Source organism: Pelobates fuscus, chromosome 8 (assembly GCF_036172605.1).
Source record: "Pelobates fuscus isolate aPelFus1 chromosome 8, aPelFus1.pri, whole genome shotgun sequence".
Classification (NCBI taxonomy): Eukaryota; Metazoa; Chordata; class Amphibia; order Anura; family Pelobatidae; genus Pelobates; species Pelobates fuscus.
Genome location: NC_086324.1, coordinates 80,804,040 through 80,829,149, shown reverse-complemented (window position 1 = coordinate 80,829,149; position 25,110 = coordinate 80,804,040). Strand labels below are relative to the sequence as shown.

Here is a 25,110-nt window from a genome sequence, read left to right as displayed (position 1 = left end):
GTGACATTTTATACCCAGCTCATTTCCCTTCCTTGCTTTTGCTGCTATTATCCGCTTAGGTCATAATGGTGGTGTCCCTGCATATTGAGTTATGAAAGATGCTGGCTAGCTTTGATGTCAGGTGCTTCAAAGTAAGTGAGATTGGGTAGCAAATACTTGCATCACAGGGGCTGGCAGCAATTATGATGTTTGCTTGGGCAAAGGGGGGAGATTTCAGAGAGAACCTTTGAAATACAAAGTTTTCTTCTTTTAATCTCCGCCCTAAAAAGACTCTTTTAAAAACTAGAGCTCAATATGCATGATTTATGGTGAGGAAACATCACCCTTGATGTTCCAATCATGAATCTATTGTGTTAAGTAATTAACAGATACATTTAAAACTGCATAGCTCTATTGAGTCCCAGAAATGGCTTCAGTAATAGACCATTGTGTCTACATGTAGGTGATCACTATTATTGTTTAGATCAATATTATGGGGGAAGGGGCACAATTTTCTGATGTTGCCTTGGGTCCAAAAGGAGTTGGCTATGGCTCTGATATAATAGATCTTTTTTTTCTTCTAAATAACAATCTACCGGATTTCTTAATGGCAGCTTTATCCTTGTGGAATGTCCAGCCTCATCAAATCATCATTTCCCTTAATCTCAAGTTCTTTAAAGGACAACTGTCCCTTCAATACTATTTTTAATATAATGGTCCTTTGTTACATTAAAGGGACACTATAGGCAATGAACTGAAGTGGTCTGGGTGCTGTGTCCCAGGTCCCTTAACCCTGCAAAGGTACTTATTGCAGTTTCTACCAGACAGCCACTAGAGGGATTTACGGGTCGTTATGTGTCTTTTGGATGTCTAACTAACGCTGGACATCCTTACGCTATGCATGAGGACCTCCAGCTTCACCCATGATGCTTTCTTTAGGGAGAAGTACTAATGCGAGCGCGGCCATCATTGCACATGCACATTAGATCTACCCCGCCGGCTGAACCTGTCATATACTAAAGGTAGGGATGAGTTTCTCCCATTTTTTACAAATACTTTATTTAACAAATAATCTATTTTTTCCACACTTGATGAAAGGATCATTATATTAAAAAATAGTTTTGAGGTGACTGTTCTCTTTTAAGAAGTCCCTCATGTATCACTTCAGAAAGGTTTACAGAGACACTTCAAGCAACTGTGCATTTGCTATGATTATTAATCTGCAAGATTACAAAAAAAGAATTTAGCTCTACATAATGTAGCTCCTTTATCTCCTCAATAACTTAGAAAATGGATTGTAGGTATTTACGTCGCTCTCTGTCTCTCTGCATCCAAACGTGAGAACTCTCTTGATGAGCCAATGAGCTAAGCCCTGCATCTGCTTATTGGTGTCAAGAGACAGTAATTGGCGGACCACAGTTAAGATGTCAAAATGTTAAAGGATTCTATAGTGCCAATAAAACAAACCAGTTTTCCTGGCACTATAGGTCCTTACAGTGCTCCCCTGCCTCACGCTTCTGCGGCACTGAAGTGGTAAAACCCCTTCAGTCACTTACCTAAATCCAGCACCAATGTCCCTCGGCACTGGGTCAGACTCCGCCCACGCTCCTCCCCTGCTGACGTCAGCCGGTGGTGATGACCTAAAGTGCATGCGGGGCAATGGCCACGCTCGCATTAGGATTCCCCCATAGGAAAGCATACTGTGCAACTGCTATGCAACTGTGCAATTGCTATGATTATTAAAATCCGTTTTCCTGGTACTGCAGGACCCTGCAGTGCCCCCTCCCACCCACCCCACATCCCATGTTGCTGACTTATCTATATCCAGCGCCGATGTCCCTCGGCGATGGGTCAGGCTCTGCCCACGCAATGGCCGTTCGCGCACATTAGACCTCCCTATAGGAAAGCATTATTCAATGCTTTCCTATAAAGATTCGGGCGACACTGAAGAACACAGAAGTCCCTCTAGTGGCTGTCTGATAAAAACTGCAATAATTACACTTGCAGGATTAAGGGTGATGGGAGTTGGCACCCAGACCACTCCAATGGGCAGAAGTGGTCTGGATGCCTGGAGTGTCCCTTTAATGTGCAAGATTAAAAAAAAAAAAAAAAAACTATAGAATTTAGCTCTACATAATATAGCTCCTTTATCCCTCAATAAATGAGAAAATGGATTGTAGGTAATGGCCACGCTTTCCTATGTGGATTCTGGTGACGCTGGAAGTACTGATGCATAGCATGAGGACGTCCAGCGTCATTTAGGTTACCAAAAGTCGTCTAAGCACTTAGACAGCCACTAGATGTAAAGTTAACCCTGAGAGGTAATAATTGCAGTTTCTCAGAAACTGCAATAATTACCACTGGAGGGTTAAGGGACATGGAACATTGCACCCATGAAACACTTCAATGAGCAGGTCTGGGTGACTATTGTGTCCCTTTAGCAAGTGGTTTGACTATTTATATTGGGCTGTGGAGGTTATGGTGCTTGGAATGTTCCTTTAAGGAAAGTCAGAGAAATAAGACCTGAATTAGATTTTTATAATTTCACACTATGCTTTTTAAACAACCTCTATAATAGGTTTGAGCTGTCACATTTTTAATTTTTATTTCTTTATTCCGGTGTGTCAAGTACATTACCGATACATGTAATCATAGGATCACATACATTATTATAAACAGAACATAAACTTAAACATAGACATATAGAGATAGGGCAGATGCCCAACATGTATGTGCAGCTTGCTCTGTAGGCATGGATCGGACAAACTCTTTAACATATGCCCTGCTATGACAAGTGTCAGCATGGTACAAAAAAGCACAGCGTAAATCTGTTTTTTTCCTGGTATGCTATCAGCTCCCCTGGTGCTGATATCTGGTGTCTACTCTGCACCTTGCGTTTGGATGGGGACTGGGGGTTATTCTTGGGCCATCTCTGGGACATGAACTGCCAGGCGCTGCCCTACCCTTGAGGCCACCGGGTTTTTTTTAATGTTGCCCAGCATTCAGCTGGAGTAGAGGGTAGTAGATATAGTGGAGGAAAAGCAGGAGATAGAGAGAAAGAATGTGGGGAAAGCAAAGAATAGCAAGTTGGTACCAACTAATAGGTTTACCCCTGTGGGGTGTGGTGGGCGAGCAAGTGAGTGGAGGACCTGGCGTGGGTTGTTACCCGTTCCACTATCAGTTGTTTGTGGTGTTTAGGTGAGTAACCTCTGACTAATATTCGTGGTCCATCAGTTACGGGACTATGATGCCATGGGCTTCTAGAGTTATAATTTGGCGTAGTCTCCCAACCATGTCTCCCATGTGTTCCAAACCTTTAGCCACTTGTTGGATCTATCGGAGCTCAGGTGTGCCACTTTTTCATATTGCCCATTGGTGGCTACCTGTTGAACCACTTTGTCTAATGTACCGATGTGTGTGGATTTCCACTTTCTAGCCAACAGTAAGTTAGCGGTGATCAATATGTGAAATGTCATGGTCCCTTGTTGTTTGGTCATGTGTTCTGGGAACATGAACAGTAGAAAAAACACTGCGGATGGCCGCACTGGGATCTTTAGGACCTCCGAGATTAGTTTGGTGATCATTTCCCAGAAGGGCCTAATCCTAGTGCACTCCCACCAGATGTGATACATTGTTCCCCTGTCTGATGCGCACCTCCAAAGGGTATAAAAGAAGAAAATCTAATGACATGGCCTCCTTGTTCACCTGATCTGAACCCCATTGAGAACCTGTGGTCCATCATCAAATGTGGGATTTACAAGGAGGGAAAACAGTACACCTCTCTGAACAGTGTCTGGGAGGCTGTGGTTGCTGCTGCACGCAATGTTGATGGTGAACAGATCAAAACACTGACAGAATCCATGGATGGCAGGCTTTTGAGTGTCCTTGAAAAGAAAGGTGGCTATATTGGTCACTGATTTGTTTTTGTTTTGTTTTTGAATGTCAGAAATGTATATTTGTGAATGTTGAGATGTTATATTGGTTTCACTGGTAAAAATAAATAATTGAAATGGGTATATATTTGGTTTTTGTTAAGTTGCCTAATAATTATGCACGGTAATAGTCACCTGCACACACAGATATCCCCCTAAAATAGCTAAAACTAAAAACAAACTAAAAACTACTTCCAAAAATATTCAGCTTTGATATTAATGAGTTTTTTGGGTTCATTGAGAACATGGTTGTTGTTCAATAATGTGCAAGATTAAAAAAAAAAAAAAAAAAAAAAAACTATAGAATTTAGCTCTACATAATATAGCTCCTTTATCCCTCAATAAATGAGAAAATGGATTGTAGGTAATGGCCACGCTTTCCTATGTGGATTCTGGTGACGCTGGCAGTACTGATGCATAGCATGAGGACGTCCAGCGTCATTTAGGTGACCAAAAGTCGTCGTCGAGTGTGATGACCGTGGCTGCAGTCATTTCTGGGGGCAATTTGGAGTGTGCAATCGCATTGTGGAATAGGCGGAGCAAGTAAGGGGCCAAATACTATTGGTATTTTTTATAATAGATGTTGGATAGGCCATCTGGACCTGATGTGTTATTGGCGGGGAGTTGTTTTATGGCCGCTTCAATTTCCTCTTGGCTAATCGGCTTGGCCAAGAAGTCTTTCTGGTCGGATATGAGTGTGGTTGTGTGGATTCATCCACCGTAGCGTGATATATGGCTAAATCTTTTTGTATGTTATAGAACTTTTTGTAAAAGTAAGCAAATTCTTTGCTAATGGCTCCTGTTGATATGAGTTTTTCGTTTGTGCCTGACCTAAGGTGTGGGATTCTATATTGCGCCTGCAGTTCTCTCAACGTGTTAGCTATTTCCCTGCTCTGTTACCTTGGGTGTAGTGAGAGAGTTTTAGTTTTTTCAATAGAAAGATAGTGTGGTATAAATTTGCCTCTTAAATTTTATTTTTGGTTTTGCAGTATTTGGTTTCTAATGTCTTTGTTAGGGTGTTTTGGATTTCGTGAGTTTAAGTCACGGAGCTTCTCGGTCCATTCCTTAAGTTTGGATTGGGAGGACCTTTTAATGTGTGCGGCTCGTTTTATAAATTGACCTCTCACGACCGCCTTATGGGCCTGCCGTAGTATATCTATGGACATGTCCGGTCTGTCGTTTGTGGTGAAGTAGTGTTCTATCTCCGTCGCCATGGTCGAGGAAAGTTGGGGGTCTTGGAGGAGCGATTCATTCAGTCGCCCAGGTGGTTTGTTTTTGAAAGCGAATTGGTCTGCCAGTGTAAGGACTGTAAGATGTGTACCCCGTATATAGAATCTATCTATCCATGTGTAACAGTTATGCACGGATTATGTGTAGGATTTGTCTGAGGGGTTGCTCGCCCTCCAGGTGTCATATAGGTTATAGGAGTTGAAGAGGGCATTTAGTTGTGTAGCTAGTTTCTGTAGTGTCTTGAGCCTCACTGGGGTTTTGTCAGATGTGGAGTCTATTGTGGGGTCTTGAACACAGCTGAAATCTCCCCCCAGAATGAGCATGCCCTGTTGAACCCTTTCAATTTTGGACATGACAATGGTTATGAAATCCCTCTGGTTATCGTTAGGGGCGTATACGTTGGCTATGGTATATATGGCTTTGGTGATTCGAGCTACTATTATTAAGAATCTTTACTGTGGGTCTGCGATTTTTTTGATAAGGGAAAATGAGAGTTGGTTGCTAAGCAGCGTAGACACGCCTTTGGACTTCGTGTCTGAGGTAGCATGGAACTGATAAGGGAATTGTTTAATACCAAACCTGCAGGGGTCAGATTTGCGAAAGTGAGTCTCTTGCAGGCACACTATGTCGCCCTTGAGTTTTTGAAGTTCCCTGTACAGGGCGTGACGTTTCGAGGGGGGGAATTTAGTCCCTTGACATTATGCGATACTATGCGCATATTGTGTTGTTTGGGATGTGTTTGTTGATGCCTTACACCAGATGATTTCCCTGACTCTCCTCCCCTCACCCACCCCCAAGGACGAGTGTGGAAAAGATAGGAAAGAGAATAGATGTTATAGAAAAGACAGTAGCAGTAGAGAACTGTAAGTAACGCTTGGCTGTGCTCCTTGGAGCCATACTACTTCGCCTTCTGGCGATTTAAATTCAGATTCGACTGTACTGGGTGTGCCACCCAGTTCCCTGTGGGGGTCAAAGTATATTCTATAGGCCAAATGGTGTGGTTGGCCACACCCCGCACAGGTGAATCTGTACATTTAACATTTGCTGTAACTTGTTCCAAGTCGAAAGCGTGGATTATAGGTGCACATTACTTCCATAGCATAGGAAAGGAGGGTGGGGGAGGGGGGGGGTTGTGGATGGAAGGGGACCTAGGAATGGGGACATGAGACCCCTACCTCTATCTGAGTTGTAATTTCTCTCGTCCGTAGGGGAACGGTACCTCGGTCATTATATACTTGTGTTAAAGCCAATTTCAGTTAGGCAGTTGGGGAACGGTTATTAAAACTTTGTGTTTATCCACAGTGTGGCCACTGTTTGCTAGCTAAGGAGTGTAGGCCCAGGGGCATCTAGACTTCTTCTCATTGAGAGCTATGGTTATTTCCCTCAACCAACATGGTCCCCTAAAAGCATTGGATTGGCTTAAAATCGGCAATTCTGATTATGTCATCAAGGATGCGGATCAGGGGCGGGGCCAGTGCAGACGGACCCATGCAGCGCTGGAAATAAAGTGAGTTTTAATTCCTTTTAAGGGGGGGCAAGCCACCTAAATGGTGAGTTTAACACTATAGGGTCAGGAATACATGTTTGTGTTCCTGACCCTATAGTGTTCCTTTACGTTAAAAAAAAATAAAATAATAATAATATTTTCAATTCATATATTTTACATTTATTGTATAATATAGGAATTGAACATATATTGTATGCTGCCTCAACAATGTATCTAACTATGTGCGCAAACTTACCTTATCGTTCATTACTGTGTTTCATTAAATACTTTCTATGTGAATTGAAACCAAAAAAAAAGAATAAAAAAGAAAAAGAAAAAAAAAAGAAGACTTACAATGTTGATCAAGCTGTAAATCAAGAGAGGGAGTAGGTGGGTATGGGTAGATTTGCCTCTGATGCAATTAGGATTATGGGTGAGACTGCAGCTGAGTGCTGCAGACTAACTCACTTATAAGCTAAAATAAAAAAAATCATTAGAAGAATTAAACATGACTGATTTTAGACTGTGTCTAACATGATATCCTATGACTTAACACATCTGTCAGTGCTTTGCATGTAAGTTTACTAGACATTACCCTTTCTCCCATCTGCAAAACATACAAAACACTTTTAGGGTTATTTACCAAAGGGAGATTTGCTGTGCACTATTTTGAAAGATAATTCAAAATTAATTTAAAATTTAAGGCTAAAATAACCCAGCTAAAAATAGAATTTACTTTTCCTAATTTTGCTATTTTTCCTATATTTGAAATCTACTTTCAATTATCATATAAATGAATAATTCTGTGTATTATAGTGAAAAGGATGTTCGAATCCTGGTAGGATGGAATAAAAAAGACGATTGAAAGCATTCAAAAAAATTAAATAAAATATTTACACCTGAATGATCATTTGCAGTTTTCATATAAGAACAGAATTACTGTAGGAAACTGTACAAAATATAACGTAGGAAATCTGAGCAATTACACAGTTACGGTACACTAAAAGGGTTGATAACTAAAGTGAGAAGTTCAAAGTAAATTTCAAATTTAAGGCCAAAATAGCTGAAATGGAGAAATTCACCAATTCAGCTATGCTCTTTCGCTATTGTGGTCTAAAATTTAAAATTCACCTTGAATTCTTCCTTTATAGGGTTACTCACTAAAAACTAGATTTTCTTCCGAATTTACAAAATCTAATGAAAATGACCAAATTCTGATCATATTGGCAATTCGAAAAAAAATACAAAGCTGAAAACAAGCCCCTATAGAATGTAAACCATGTAGTGATAAAAATTAAGATTCAACATTTAAAAGAACAACACTTTTCTTAAAGGGACACTCCAGGCACCCAGACCACTTCTGCCCATTGGAGTGGTCTGGGTGCCAACTCCCACTACCCTTAACCCTGCAACTGTAATTATTGCAGTTTTTTAAAAACTGCCATAATTACATTGCAGGGTTAACTCCACCTCTAGTGGCTGTCTATTAGACAGCCACTAGAGGTCACTTCCTGATTTCTAGCAAGGAATTTCCTTGCTAGAGCGTCGCTGGACGTCCTCATGCTGTGTGAAGACCTCCAACGTCGCTCATTTCCCCATAGGAAAGCATTGAAATTTGTTTTCAATGCTTTCCTATGGGGAGACCTAATGTGCATGCGCGGCATTGCCGCGCATGCGCATTAGGTCTCCTCGGCCGGTGGGCGGGATCAGTCTCGCCCACCGGCCGACGGAATCACAGGGAGGAGCGGCGAGGAGGAGGAGGCAGCGACGAGGGACATCGCCGCTGCCTCAGGTAAGTGACTGAAGGGGTTGGAGGGAGAGGGTACGGATTGTTTTCCTGGCACTGGAGTTTCCCTTTAAGTAGATTGGACTACCCAGAAGGTTTCCTCCTGTCTTCTGAATACCAAACATATGATAGGGGGCGGGGCCGGGCCGCCGAGGGGCAGCCAACCAAGCTAGCTCCGGCAATGGGCAGCATCAAAACAAGGAAATAATGCACTAAAAGCCCACCTGGAACCGAAACAGACATGAGCATTAAGCAGGGGGAAGTACGGGAGCACACCGCATGAACTGCAGCTAAGCCACGACCGAGTCGTCCGCATAAGATGAGCCCGCGAGGCCTACACGCACGTGGTGACGACCGGTGGCGAGAGACCGCACGGCAGAGGGAGAGAGGGGGATCCGGACCCGGCCCCGCCCCCCCCCCCCTCAGGTCGGCGGGGGTGATCCCGGCCCACAAGTCGAATCTCCAGAGACTGGAGTCGAAGGGCCCACACAAAGAGGAATCCTTCCTCACGAGGAGCCATGATGGCCGCTGAGCAAGCAAGCTCCAGGGACCTACGCGGGGTCACCTGGGCCCTCCGGTGTGGCGGACCCCACAGATGGACCCCTCCGGGCGGCAGAATGGTCGGCGCAGAGCCGGCCCTCACCCCAGGATTTGGTGGTGGTCCAGGGAAGGGTGCCCCCAACTTTGTGAGCCCTGTGTCGCAGTACTCCCGGTTGACCGGCCGGAGCAGGCCTGGAGGGGAACAAAGGTCGACGTTTGCACCGGGGGTGCTAGAGGGACCTTGCAATGACCGACCGGCTTGGCAAATAGAAGCACCCTTGGCACTAGCCTACAAGAGGCCACGGCAGGGATAAGCCAGCACAGTTAACGCACAGGGGATTATGAACCCCACGCAGGACAACTTATCTTACCAGGCACTACTACGCCACCTCCAGCGGAGAGACTCAATTATTGCAGCTTTGCAGATCCATTTTACCTGAGCGCTGCACCAAGCAAAGAACAAATGAAACCACAAAGGACAGACAAGGATGAAGGGACTGTTCCCTGATAATTCGTCATAGAAACCGTTCTTTATGCAAAATTAGTTTTTACTTACTTTTATTATATGATACCAGTTTGCCATTACCATGTTAGTTTAAAAAGCCAAAAGAATACAAGGTCTATGCTATAATGCCCCTAGGGGACAAAGATTGATGCTGACTATTGTTGCGTACATAATGGCTGCCAGCTACATGATAAGCTGTAAAGTCGCTTATTACTGCATACTTGACAACCAGGTAGCTTCCCTATATATTAAGCCAGGCTATTACAATGCGTTTTAAATGTTTGTAGCTCTAGCTGTACTGTTTATATACTGTCTGACCACGCACTGACCCTTTTTTTTTTTCTTTTCTTTTTTTTTTTTAAACTGCATGGCCTGTATGCACCAGGCCTCAGAAATCCGATGGAGCGGGACGCCTCAACATCTGAGACCAAGTTACCTATATAATTTTTCTTTCTTTCTCATGATGCAAAACTCTGCACCAACAACCTCTGCACCATTATGAATGCTTTCCTATGCGACCGGCTGAATGCGAGCGCGGCTCCTGCCGCGCATGCGCATTCAGCCGATGACGTCGCGAGGAAGAAGAGGAGGAGGAGGAAAGCTCCCCGCCCGGCGCTGGAGAAAGAGGTAAGTTTAACCCCTTCCTCTCCTCAGAGCCCGGCGGGAGTGGGTCCCTGAGGGTGGGGGCACCCTCAGGGCACTCTAGTGCCAGGAAAACGAGTATGTTTTCCTGGCACTAGAGTGGTCCTTTAAACGCTGCTTTCTCACGTTTGATTTAAGTTCAGATATATAAATTCCTGTAAAGTAGCTTAATTAAATGATGCTGCTTCTATATGCCCCCTTACTGCAACATTGCATTTTCATGAGGGTCCATTCAGATCCATCCTACACTGTTATTAGCAATACTCAATTTTGACCTGTTAATGTGACAGCACACATATGCCGATTAAGCAATAGCCTAGGATCAAAATGTAGTCGCATGCAGACTGATATATGTGATCGGCTAATGATTTGAACATAAGCATTAACTCCATAACTGGGTAATTAGCCGGACACAGGTCGTCATTTGTTTTTCTTAGGGACATGAATGTTGAAACGTTATATCAGAATACTCTGGTCATGTGTTAGTTTTAAGCTTAGACATGAGCATCCCTGCAAAGTTTATGTACGCTTATATGATCTGATCAATTCGCCTCTGCGCAGGCGACAATCTGCAACTATTCTTATATGCCGATACTTAAGCCTTTGCATAGGCGACTGTTAGCTTTCATGAAAATCTATTTGATGTAAGAATTCAAGACATGATAACAATAAACATATTTAAAACAAAATATATGATATATATGGCTAGTTATACTAAAGAAATATGCAGTATTGTACACAATAGCCACTCCAATTGGCAAGTTCCAACAGGCCATTCACGAATATCCAGTTAAAATAAAGCCTTCATAAAATCTCTCTCAGGAAGCTTATCTCCCAGATCCTCACTTTACTTCCAATATAAGTAATAAACAGCAAATAAAACAGTCCTACGCATTTCGTCACCTCGAGGGACTTGCTAAGAGACAAATACTGTTGATTACACTATCAAATAAACAAATAGGACAGGACTAATACGGCTAATACAATGTACAATATACAATATATATACCTCCAGGTAATCGGAGGCACTCTCGGTCTTGTTATAAAATCCAAAAGTTTAGTGAAGGTAATTAACCCCTTATGACCGAGGACGGTTCAGGACCGTCATCGGTCGGCAACGCAAAAATGCCGATGACGGTCCTGAACCGTCCTAACGGTCAGATGTACTTACCTGATCGCCGTCGTTCCCCCGGCGGCGATCGGCGGTGCTCCCATTGTGGGGAGACTGCCTGCAGCCCAGACAGTCTCCCCATGGCGGATTAGGACCCCTGTGGCCATGTGATCGCCCAACAGATCGCCCAACAGGGCGACCACATGGTCACAATAGGTGTCCATGTGTCTGCCTGCAGGGGGACTGTCTGTGCTGACAGGCAGTCTCCCTGCTAGTGTAAAATCAAAAAAAATTAAAGTTAAAGTGAATAAAAAAAAAATAAAAAAAATTATATATGTGTATATATATATATAATATATAGACATATATTATACCTATATAATATATGTCTATATATCATATATATAATGTCATGCTAAGTGTATTTTTATATTAATATGTACATATATTAATATAAAAATACACTTATAATTAAATTACACACGCATATATATCATATATATAATAACTATATATATTATTATTAAATACAAATAATAAGTAAATTAAAAATAATAATAAATTTTTTTAAAAAATTACATATCTATATGCAATTTTATTCTAACTGTATTTTGATATTAAAATATATATATTTATATCAAAATACACTTAGAATGAAATTGTATATATATCTATGTATATATAAATAAATATAATACGAATATACATATGTCCATATACAAAATTACATAAATAATTATATAAATATACACGTAGACTTCAAATATATAAATATGCATATATATTTAAATTCTACGTGCATATTTATGTAATATTTTTACATAATTAAGTAATTTTATTAATTGCAATTTGAGGGACCTGCCTGCCAACCCAGGCGGAAATTCCAGAGAATTTAATTTGCTAGCACTGTATTTTACCCTGTAACTTTCTATGACACCCTAAAACCTGTACATGGGGGGTACCGTTTTACTCGGGAGACTCCACTGAACACAAATATTAGTGATTCAAAACAGAAAAACCTATCACAGCGATGATATTGTCAGTGAAAGTGACTTTGTTTCGCATTTTTCACACACAAACAGCACTTTTACTGATGATATAATTGTTGTGATATGTTTTCCTGTTTTGAAACACTAATATTTGTGTTCAAGAAAGTTTCCCGAGTATAACAGTACCCCCCATGTACAGATTTTATAGCGTTTTTGAAAGTTACAGGGTCAAATATATGGGTCAAATATTTTTACATTGAAAATGGCCAGGTTGGTTATGTTGCCTTTGAGAGCGTATGGTAGCCCAGGAATGAGAATTACCCCCATGATGGCATACCATTTGCAAAAGAAGACAACAAAAGGTATTGCAAATGGGGTATGTCCAGTCTTTTTTAGTAGCCACTTAGTCACAAACACTGGCCAAAATTAGCGTTCAATTTAGTTTTTTTGTTTTTTCACACAGAAAACAAATATGAACGCTAACTTTGGCCAGTGTTTGCGACTTGGTGGCTACTAAAAAAGACTGGACATACCCCATATTGAATACCCTGGTTTGTCTACTTTAAAAAAAAATATGTACATGTGGGGTGTTATTCAGAGACTTTTGGCAGATAATAGTGTTACAATGTCACTATTGATAAATTTGAAAGAATATATGTTTTGAAATCGCAATATCCTACTTGTACCTATAACCCTATAACTTGCAAAAAAAAAGCAAAAAAGCATGTAAACACTGGGTATTTTAAAACTCAGGACAATATTTTTAATCTATTTAGCAGTTTTTTTTATTCGCTTTTGTAGATGAGTAAAAGATTTTTCAAGTAAAAGTCAAAAAAACATGTATTTTTTTAAATTTTTCATCATATTTGTTTGTTTTTTAAAATTAAATTACATGAGATTATATAAATAATGGTATGTAAAGAAAGCCTTTTTTTGTCCTGAAAAAAACAATATATAATTTGTATAGGAACAGTAAATGAGAGAGCGGAAAATTACAGCTAAACACAAACACCACAAAAGTGTAAAAAGAGGCCTGGTCGCAAATGTACAACATCGCAAAAACAGTCCAGTCCTTAACCCCTTAAGGACCAAACTTCTGGAATAAAAGGGAATCATGACATGTCACACATGGCATGTGTCCTTAAGGGGTTAAAACATCGACGTTTCAGTCCACCTATGCAACTTTACCTAGGATCAAAACAAATATGTTTTGATCCTGAGGAAAGTCCTATAGGTGGACTGAAACGTCGATCTTTTAATTACTTTCAATAAAATTTTAGATTTTTTAACAAGACCGAGAGTGCAGTCAATTATCCGGAGTTCTGTGTACATCTGAGCCTTGGCACCTGGCATCATAAGGATATTGAAGCCTGAGTGCAAGGAATTTTTACAAGTTACTTTGTCTCAAAGGTCTTGATAAAGATAACTTTGGAACTTGGATCAACTGTTTTTTCATGGCTTCTTTGGTGAGACCTATTGCAGCAGACTTGAACTTTTACCTTGATCAACAACAACAACAAAAATCTGTCTATTATTGGCTTTCTAAAGAACAGCTTTTTGCTAAAAATAAATAAAACTCAATGCATTCTTCTATAGCTTTGAAATGAACAAAGGAGGAGGACAATAAGAGCAACTGTGTCATATGGCTGATATCTATTCTTTGGAAATAAAGAGGAATACACGAAAAGAATTGGAAAGGCTAGTGGCCTAAAGTGACTTGTGAGCAACGTCAGCAGAGCTTTGGCTTTCAAGTGAAGTGTGCCATCCATTACACCGGGCCTTTGATGTGCAGGTGTGTCGGTTTCATTCCTTGATTATCTCTTCCCATTATAAATATTCAAACAACTCCACCCAGCGTAATGCACTTAGAAGTGCTGCTGAAACTTCTATGAGCCATTTTTCTCTTTGGTTTATCACAATATTTAAAATGTCACTCTGCTTCAAAGCAGCCTGAGACGACATTAGTTAAAAGAATATGCTCTGATCATCCCATACTGGGTGTGTGTTTCTGTCCGATGAAATGCTTGTTCATACAAGTAATACATTAATTTACTAGTGTAGTCCAAAATTTGCTTTTTCCTACAAGAATTAACAATGTCCCCAAGGAGGATATTTGTGGCATCTCTCTGTGGAGGTGAGGGGTATGTGGCTCTCCGCCTACGTATGTAAGTGTGTGGAAGGTTGATCTGCAGCCCCCTGTCTAGGGTGTGGGTGGCTTAGACAGATTGGGCTTCTCTGGGAGTGTGCCTTTTCAGGAAGCTGCTCTGCTAAACAGTGTTTTCATAGCTCAGAACTGTGAGTGCTCCAGAGCATGTGAGTGCCATTTAGTAGAGCAGCTGCCTGCACAGGGAAATGGGATTTTTAAACGTAACGTGCATGTCAGTTTTCAGTTAGTACCACTGTACTATAAACTGATATGCCATTATATTCTAGATGTGTTGAAATGTACTATCAAGCATGAAGTACATGAGAGAATCATGAACTGCAGGCGGATTGATCCACTGCTCATTCCTAAAATGAAAGCTGGTTGAAATTTCAGCCATAAACTTGTCAGAGAAAAAAAGTGGAAAGCAAAAGGTGTTATAAATAATTGTTTAAAATATCTTGGAGGGTGGGGCTTTACTATCATGTCCGAGAGATATGTACCTCATGGGCTCCCGCACCATCTCAAGCAAAACCATTCTTTACAGCCCTTACACACACTACAGCAATGGCACTCAATTTACCTCTCATAACAGAGGTCATACAGGGTGGCAAATATCATTTTGCCTCTTTATAAATCGCTAGTAAGACCACACCTTGAATATGCTGTGCAATTTTGGGCACCTGTTCTAAAGAAGGATATCATGGCACTAGAAAAAGTGCAGAGGCAGGCTACAAAATTGATAAAAGGAATGGAGCATTTTAGTTATGAAGAAACGTAAAAAATTTAAATCTCTTTAGTTTGGAAAAACTGTGCCTCAGAGGGGAAATGATATAACATTATACAAATATATTCGGGGCCAGTACAAACCATTGTCTGGAAATCTATTCCTAAACAGGGCTATACATTGGACACGAGGTCACGCATTTAGGCTGGAAGAAAGGAGATTTAGTCTAAGGCAAAGAAAAGGTTTTTTTTAATAGTAAGACCTGTAAGGATATGGAATTCTCTGCCTGAAGAGGTGGTTTTATCATAGTCCACGGAGATGTTTAAACAGCAACTGGATAAATACTTCCAAAAGCATAACAAAGAAAGATATAATTTCTAATTAGTGGGGTAATAGCTGCTTGATCCAAGGAGACATCGGACTCCCATTTTGGGGTCAAGAAGGAATTTTTTGCTAGTATATTGCAAAATTGGAAGCGCTTTAGACTGGGTTTTTTGCCTTCTTTTGGATCAACAGCAAAAACATATGTGAGGAAGGCTGAACTTGATGGACTCTTTTCAGCTATGTAACGTTAAAAGTGTTACTCAATTGGCATTGGTATTTTCTTCTTAATTTGTTGAAGTAGAAAATCAGGCCACTGGGAGTGATGACTAATTTCCTAACTATATTTTTTCAGAACATTTGGCAAGGCCTGCCACTTAAGTCCTCATCCACCAACTAAATATTAAGTATTTGGCTTAGATTATAGAAGTTTAGTTTTAGCTGGACTTTAATACTTACTTGCTCATGGGTGTGCTTCTGAGTATTGTGCCTTTTTATTCCATGTCCAGTCTATATCTGGATTTAGAATCCCTCCCACCCTCAAAGATAACACAAACGCTGAAGACTCTAGATGTTTATGAAACAGGAAATATTTTAGTCAAATTCAAGAAATACAGAACATTAAACTCTCAAGTAATGATAGCCAAAATAATTTGCAAACAAATTAAATGAACTAAATCAATAAAAGATAAATCTGAAACTGTAAATGAGACTATAAAAGAACGACCGCCTCCAGTGTGATGTCCTGTAAAAGATTGCAAAGTTTCATGCCTTCCAGCAGTCCCACTTTTGGCAGGACAGTCCTTATCTGGGGGGCCTGTCCTGCTTTAATTCCCGGGTGTCACCGGGCAGTGTCTAATGATGCGCTCACACTGTGCAGCAGGCACTACGACCATGCAGAGAGATCTTCAGCAGCGCTCCTGTTTATAAGGGGACTGACCACACAAGCTGCCACTCCCCTAAAGTGGGTGAACCCACCCCTTTTCCTGGGCAAACCCACTAATTATGGGCATCGGCAAGTGTCCGGTAACGCCGCCACCTATTATGGGCCTGCCGCCCACCCCTGTATATTTAGGACCTTGCTGCTTTTTTTTTTTTTTCATCTCTAGTAAACAATCGATATCCATGATTATGATGGGTTGTGTGAATGGTTTTTCCTTTCCTTTTTATCTTGGCAGGTGGAGCCCCCACAAGGTGAAAAATATCGTTGCAGGAAGATGGGCGGTGCCAAGAAAGGATACATTTAGGTAAATATATTTATATATACATTTCTAATCCCCTCAGCACCCACACACAAGTGATCATGTAACCTACTTTGTAAAAAAATAAATAAATGTTTATAACATTATATTCTGGGTATTGGTATTATTATTGACCCCACTTACCAGCCTTCCTTTTTTCCAATTTTGAAATGCTGAAGAGTAGAGATTAACCTGCCAGGAATAAAACCTGCAACCTTAGTCTATTTACAATAAAATATGATGGAAACAGTGCCTTTAAAAAGTGAATCTTATACTTTTTATGTGTAACAATTCTGTTATGGTATGCAAACAGAGGATACACATTTAGAATAAGTATATAACTAAAAAACAACAGAACAAAACACAAAATATTTCAGTTCAACCTACAAGAAAATGAGTTATACATGATGTGTGTATTGAGAAATAACTATCTACTACAGGGTGAATATAGGATTAAGCCCAAGTGGATCTGCCTTACTGATACACTAACACGATATTCACATTTAAGTTTAGAGTTACATTTGGTTTAAGGATAAATTTATTCTTTGTCCTTAAGGAGGCAGCCAAAGCACCATGACTGCATGTTGTAGTAGTGGTGTTGGTGTTGGTGCTTGTAGGCTGTGTGAACTGTTCCTCGTTACTTGGTCAAAATGCTTTTTGGACCCTTTCTAGAATGGGGGGAGAGTGGGGACTTCCAAGGATTCTGCTGCCCGGTCTCTGCTAGCAGTATTGGTAATGCAATTCTCCAATATATATTAATTTCATCCATATTTGCATGGCAGTGATATGCTGAGCCTCCTTAAAGGACCACTAAAGGCACCCAGACCACTTCATCTCAATGAAGTTGTGTGGGTTCGGTGGCCCTGTAGTTTTAATTCCTCAATGTAAAACACTGTCATATTTCCATAGCGGGGTTAACCCACCTCTAGTGACTGTCTTCCAGACAGTCACTAGAGGTGCTTCCGCATTGAGTACAGAGTCAAACTCGGTTCTCAATCACATTTTATTGGCACAGCTCAGCAATCTTACCTGCGAGGAAGCATGGGATTTACAAAAAATCATCAAAACAGAGAGAGTAACATGACAAGGGAGTAAGTAAAAATACCTTATTCATGCACTTGGAGGGGAGGGGGCGAACGCCTATACTGTTGCAGGACACTTTAGCATTAGGAATACATGTTGGTATTCCTAACTCTATAGTGTTCCATTAATCTAACTGGTGCACCCACCAACTAATTAAATAGACAACAAAGTATGTATATCTCGCTATGGATATATACAAATATAAAGGTTAATATAACCATCTATCCAAGTTTGCAAACAAGTATTTTGGTATGAATGCTGATTATTTTTGTTTATTCAATTTCTTGTTAGTACATTACACAACATTTTGATTCTGCGTTCTGCACTTGTTTGACCTCCCTGACCTTGTCGAATACCAAGAATCTCTAGCTTTACGTTAGCAGGTTTTCTAATTGAACAGGCTTGTGGCCAAGCAATGCAGACACACACTAATTTGTTTTCTGAAACGTTCTGCAAGACCAAACCTCTCCACTTCCATTCACATACATCTCAATTCTGATTCGGCTTGTTTGCATTTCTCAGCCGTTCTACCAAGGTTGATTCAAACAAATAGAAAACTTACAGCCTAATTCAATTTAAGAAGGAAAAATGTCCTCCTACCAACATGTTTCCTTATCAGTAGGTCATTGTCAATCAATTAATGAAGACAGCTGGAGTCTGTGGTGCTGGGAATTAATGGAAAAAAGACAATGGCCTGTCCTGGACTATTACAATTTAATCACTTTAACTAAACAAATAAGGCAGCCCTAAGCTGCTGACATGTCAAGGGAATTTCGAACAAAAAGGAAACTTCAACAAGCGTTGGTCTTTACTTTTCCCCCCCTTGGCAGGACAAGAGAGGGTGATTACTGTAGCTTTAAGTCCCATCTTTGTGTTCCTGCTCTTTGATTCTCATTCGGACCATGCCACTTTCTGGCACTAATTTGTCAAGCTAAACAAAGGACGGATTTGTACCTCCTGTAAGGTCTCAATTAGAACTAGCTTCTGTTGTATTATGCAGCATTCAGGCCCAGCACAATACCTATAATTACTGGAATTTGCACTAAATGGCTGAAGAATTTGCAGCAAACCCCTGTCTCCCCATCAACTATTATTAGTTCCTCCTTACCAGAGGTGGGAACATAAAACATGGGACCTTACTAAATACAGTTGCCAATGGGCAAAAAAAGTTTTGTTTTTTGTTTTTTAAAATAGTAAGCGAAGGTAAAAACCAACACACACCACAATTTGCACAATGGATTCTTTAAAATGCACTTTACAGTTAGCAACTGCAATCGGACAGTCAACTGTTAATAATATTACTTTATTAGGGATATTTAAGTTTGAATTTTTTTTTTAATTTCTGAATTAAGACTCATTTTATTGGCACGACACAGACAACTGAACAGGCAAACGTGCAAATAATGCATTATGCACAATCTTCCCATGATGCTTAGCCAGTCTAAACATAGCTCACAAACTTTTGCATTGTCTGTCTTTAAAAATATTTAAAAACTATAATTCTCATGATGCTCAGCTAGCACATGAGGCTGGCTGTGTATCACCGCAAACACAGCTACTGATGGAATGTTTAATAAAAATGTCTGATGATGTCACATCATAATGCAGTTGCAGTTTAACAAAAACAAAATATCTGATCTTCGAAATGTGTTTGTGAACTACCATTCCTGCGAAGGTCAGTCAAGCCCTCAAGGACAATTGTCTTCACATATCCACTTCTCATTTCTAAAAAAAAAAAAATATTAAATTAAATCTAATTTAACTTAATGGAACTGAAATGTAATATATTTTTTTTTATATAAATTATGTATTATGATTTTTTTTTTTTTTTACAAAATTTAACTTTTTTTATCCATATTGGGTCAGATTTTACTGTTATCTGACCGACTACTGCTCAATCTGTTTTCTGCAGCTTAAAGGACCACTATAGGCACCCAGACCACTTCAGCTAATGAAGTGGTCTGGGTGCCAGGGCTGTCTAGTTTTAACCCTGCAGCTGAAAATATAGCAGTTTCACAGAAACTGCTATGTTTACACTGAGGGTTAATCCAGCCTCTGGTGGCTGTGTCACTGACGACTCTTTCCGCACATGTGCATTTAGCGCTGACGTCGGCAGGAGGAGAAGAGTTCCCCAGCGCCGGGGGAGCCTGGCGCTGGAGAAAGGTTAGTGGCTGAAGGGGTTTTAACTCCTTCAGCCCAGTGGGAGGGGGGCCCTAAGGACTACATAGTGCCAGGAAAACAAGTTCGTTTTCCAGGCACTATAGTGGTCCTTTAATACTGAGCAATCACAGGCACAGATAATTGTAGAGTCTGACCCAATATGGTTGCCCAAACACGATGGTCCAGGCACTCAAGATGTGTAAATAATATGTTTAAGGCATGGTATAACACCAAAATGAAAATGTGGATCAGGAAATCTTTAGAATTTTGATGAATGATTTATAAATTGACACCTGAAACTTTACTTTTTCATTTGGATCTTCCAAGTATCCTCTTGGTTAAAGGGATACTATAGTCACCAGAACAACTACAGCTTAATGTAGTTGTTCTGGTGAGTATAATAGTTCCCTTAAGAGAAAAGGCAGTGTTTACATTGCCTCTAGGGACACCTCCAAGTGGCCACTCCTTAGATGGCCACTGCAGGTGCTTCCTGGCTCAGTGCTGCCGAAAAAGCAGCTCTCACGTTCTGCGTCCCCACGGTCTGCATGGAGACGCTGAATGTTACTCATAGAGAGGCATTGATTCAATGCATCTCTATGAGGAGGTCCTGACTGGCCAAAATGGCATTTGTTCCGGCCCAATGCCTATTTTAGCCAATTCCATTCTAATTAATATACAATATTTATCACCCACCATGCCCAAGTGAAATTCTCAAATAATTTACTTATTGAAGATAAACTTTATGACTCGATTCTATGGGGAGGCCTGCTGGGTCTTTTATGTTTTTCGTTTTGGATTATTGCTGTAATTTGTTATTGTTTTGAATGTATAAGAACTCTTTTTTTATGTTAAATTTATATAATGAAGAAAAAAAGAAAAATTTTCAATAAAGATTTATAAACTTAAAAAAAAATCTGCAGTCACATTTTAAAACACAGGAGAGATCCCCAAAACCTATTATTGCTGGCACGCGTAACTCAAAACATGAGACAGTCCTGGCAAATATGGGATTGTTGGAACCTTGATTTTGTGAATCATCTTCAGATTCCTGACTCTGAATTTTTGCCGTATTACCATTTATTCACTGATTTAGCTTACTTACATTCAAACTTCAGTGGAAAACCAATTTCAAACATTTAATGTGTATTAAATCATTTGACAATTTTTGCATTGTAGGTAAAAATCTTTCAAATTTTGTTGAAAAACAAAAGAAAAAACAGTATTATAATGTTGTGCGAATGATGACTTACATGCGCACCTAGATTATTGCTTCTATAAATAGTACGATTGTACAAAGCAAGATTTCAGAAATAAATATTTTTTTTTACTATCTAATGGTTTGTGTCATTTCTCTCACCCCATCAATGCACGTTTTTGAACAAAAATAAAAAATAAAAGAGTTAGAAAAATTGACCTCAGATACAAGGAACAAAGCCAGGGGGAATGAGTGCAGCGGCAAAGAGCACGTGTGCTACCTTTAAAACTGATCAGTGCAGCTACATGAGACTTGCATTGTAGTTTGTGATATCATTTCCAACAGCGCATGCTGCATACAGCTTCACGGCTGGGCTACTGGCTATGGGGAATTGGCATGAAGAATTTGCTACAGGCTAATAGGGGGGAGCAATTCATTTTTGGTTTTGAGGAGGGAACCCGCTACTGGCTACTGACCATGGTGAGGAGGGTAGAATGGACTACAGATAATGAGATGGGGTTGTAAATACACCCATTCACACGAATTCACTCCAAGCACCTCTGCATTCACGCACACAAATCCTCCTCATACATAAACACCTGCATTCATGCACTGTCCCTTGGCACACATATGCAGGTATGTATTTATATAGTGTCTATGTAAATGCACACAAAGCCACTAAAGAAATACATACCTGCATACACCCAAACATGTTGAAAAGTTGTAGACATACTTGAATTAAAAAAAAAATGCAAGGAACATGCATTTGAGGTGGCAAGTAACTTTTAACGCCTGGCTAGTAACTCAAGAGGTATAAGTATGAGTGGCACCGTCAACTCTTTTTTTTTATATAGGCAGACACTTTATGAATAACAAGTATATATGGCATTGGTATATCAGCACAAAAAGAAAGCCTTTTAAATTGCTATTAAACTAACCTTTATTCCAATGTTGGAATAGACTCATCACTGTAATCTGATCCTCAGTCATCACGCCCAATGATTTTGTCCAATTAAATGCTTCACATAGGGAAGCATTGAAGAAATATGTGCATGCATGCACAGCTATCACCATGGTCAAATAATCCAATGCTTCTCTATTAGGCTGAATTCATTACTTTGCATTGAGTAGCACAAGATGCACACCCAATGTCTGGTGTCAACATACTTTGCATACTAGTGCCAGACGTAACATAGATTAAATTACTGAATCCATTTTAGTCTGAAGCACCTACTAAATAAAATGTATTCTTACCTGCACATTTGAAACTTTGAGCGGTGAGCCCCCTCTCCAGAGCCAATGTTGTTATGATCCCCAGAAAGCTTGTGGTCACAGACTGCCGCTTACTCTTTTGAAGTTCTCTCATTTTTGGGGCTTTGGGCTTATTCCGCAGAGGCACTAGCAGATGTTCTTCTGATTTCTTACAAGAGTTAGCAACAGATATTATAGCGTCCATCCATTCCTGTGCCCTTTGACATGTTTCTGTACGGAGTCGTAGGACATCATGAGGAAAAATCACTTGAAAACAGGAATCATATCCATCAAGAGTGTCCATTTGGACCGATGTGCATACATCAATATTATAGCTGAGCAACGGATCCTCATCCAGGCAACCGGGTTTAAAAGCTGTAAGTTGTGAACTTGACAGTATAAACGTGAAAGCTTTCCAGTTATTCTGTACTGTTAACCTATAAAGTGTTCCTGTTTTCAAAATATTTTTGTAGAACCCATTGGACAAGTTGATAGAACTTGGAACTTCATTGGTCTTATACATTAAGCCATGATTTTCCAAATAGTCACCACCATTATCACTAATGCTCTTTGATCTTGTCAAGACCTCCTGCTGATTGTTCACATAATTTGGGATTAATGTCAAGGCACGCACTCCTTCCCATAACTTCTGTCCCCAATCCATGGCTTCCCATGGAGAATCAGCCTTAAGTTGCACTTGGCTGTTGTCTGTAAATATAACATCGACAAGTTTGGTTTCATGGCTACCTGTGATTGTGATACTTTCTATATGAACAAGAGCGTAAGCAAAAAGAGGATTATGATTTCCACTGCTATCGGTACTATACACGTGCAATTTGTATGGGGAAATCTCAGCATAACAGCTCATCCAACAGTTCTCTTGACTTTTCCGTGTTTCAAGGAATCCTTTCTTGAGAATATTTGGAAACAAAGACGTAAACTCTGTAACACAAAAGCACATTGTATTAAATGTTTAATTCCTACTCAGAAGTCTAGAAATGCATTGTTCTAATGGCAAAACTTCAGTTATCTTAAAAACATCAACACATATTAATACCCACGGTAAAATAAAATTTGGCCCTGTATGCATGGTCCATGTTGTCCACAATGGGTGTTAATCATAAGAACACCAATAAAATAATACAATTATAATAGAAAGTCCTGAAATATAGCTCAAATCTCTAGAATGCAGGAGGTTCTGAATAGAAAACTATGTAGCTCTCTATGTCCCAGTTACCCCTGCCACAAATGTATTATTGGACCAGTGTAATATCACACGTGACTGCACAATTCAAACATGGTGAGGTTTCGCAAAAAAGAATGCTGTGGGAGGCCAAGAACTAACTGACAGGTCTTATGCACTTCTTAAACAAAACTATGAGCACTGGAAGGTGATTAATACCAGGCCTCCCAACAGTCCCAGATTCGGCAGACTGTCATGATTTTGAGGTCCTGTGCCAGCGCCCCGAATTGGTTGTTGTGCAACATCCTGGGGAAGCACAGCTCAAATGCGTTTTTAGACATGCTCATGTTGTAAATGGGCACTAGGACCATACCAAAAGCACTCCAGGAGGGCCCTCTACATAGTCTGTATGGAGAGGGTCAGCCAGGAGAGTGTCTTGTCATTTTGGCATGCTTGATGCCAGGCCTACATGCCCCTTAACCCCTACAATCCTGAATTATTTCTAGTGAGTAAAAAACATTATATAGGCAAATGTTATTCTTCTTTCACTGAAAAATTAAATGGTTTTTTTTTCCCAAGTAATGTCATTACTGCCATTCGGTGTCTCCATGCAATTTTCCTAATAGAGATTAATTGGTTCAATGAATCTGTGTGACGAGATGCTCATTGGCCAGGGCTTGTTTGGCTTGTACTGGGAAAGCATTGTTATTGTTATTGGCTGAGATCACCACTTCTGATAATGTCACGCAAGCAGGCAGATCAGGGGCAGAGCCAGCAGCAGCAAACAGTAATAAAGGAAATATTTCACTATTTTTAGGGGGGCAAGATAAATTGGGGTGTTTGATCATAATGGCAGATATCATATTTGCAAAATACCCAGCATAATGTACTGTGTACATAAAAAATAAATAAATAAATAATTCAATAAGCGTCAGCAAGTTAAGGCACAATATACAGCACATGAGATGCCATGAATTGTCTGTGTTCACAAATGCTAGGCCTGTGTGAGGTTATTTGAAAAGTACTGCTATAATGCCCCAAAATTAGACAAAGGCCCATCAAATCCATCTATCAAAATTCTAACTGATGGTCAGATCACCTATATAGGGGGCGTGGCTAACTGCCGAAACGAGCGGTCGCATGGAGTGAGAGCTCCGTGCTTTGGATGACTTCACAGCTCACCACTCTCATCACACACAGCCCCACCAGCGACTACCAAGCCTGGGGAAGCAGCCTTCATGATGGCACCCGCCAAACAAACAAAATTGACGGACCAAATCCGACCTGCGAGAAAAGACCGCGTGCGGCCTACACAAGATGGGGCCGACGGATACGCCTGCTCGCAGCCTGCTGAAGGCTCGCTCGACTCAGAGGGGGACTCCAGCCCATACACTGATGCTCGGTAACGGAGAAACGGCTGTACCTTATGCTGCAAGACTTTAAAGTCACTCTGCAATCCGACCTCAAGAGAGCAACCAGTGAGATCAAAAGAGAGATCTCTGACCTGGGCGAACGCACTAATCAGCTGGAAGCCCGCACAGAAGACATATACACCGAGCAGAATGCGCTGGCAACCACAGTGCAGCACTTAGCAAATGAACAAAAT

At 40.4% G+C, this 25,110-nt stretch overlaps 1 protein-coding gene across 1 annotated transcript in view; it reads right to left on the bottom strand.

Moving 5' to 3' along the window:
- PLEKHM3 (pleckstrin homology domain containing M3) overlaps positions 1–25,110 on the bottom strand; it is a 220,129-nt gene that overhangs the window by 124,368 nt on the left and 70,651 nt on the right. Inside the window, exon 3 of the mRNA XM_063430113.1 lies at positions 22,325–23,263. Within this exon, the coding sequence (XP_063286183.1) occupies positions 22,325–23,263 (939 nt within the window). The remainder of the gene's footprint in view (positions 1–22,324; positions 23,264–25,110) is intronic.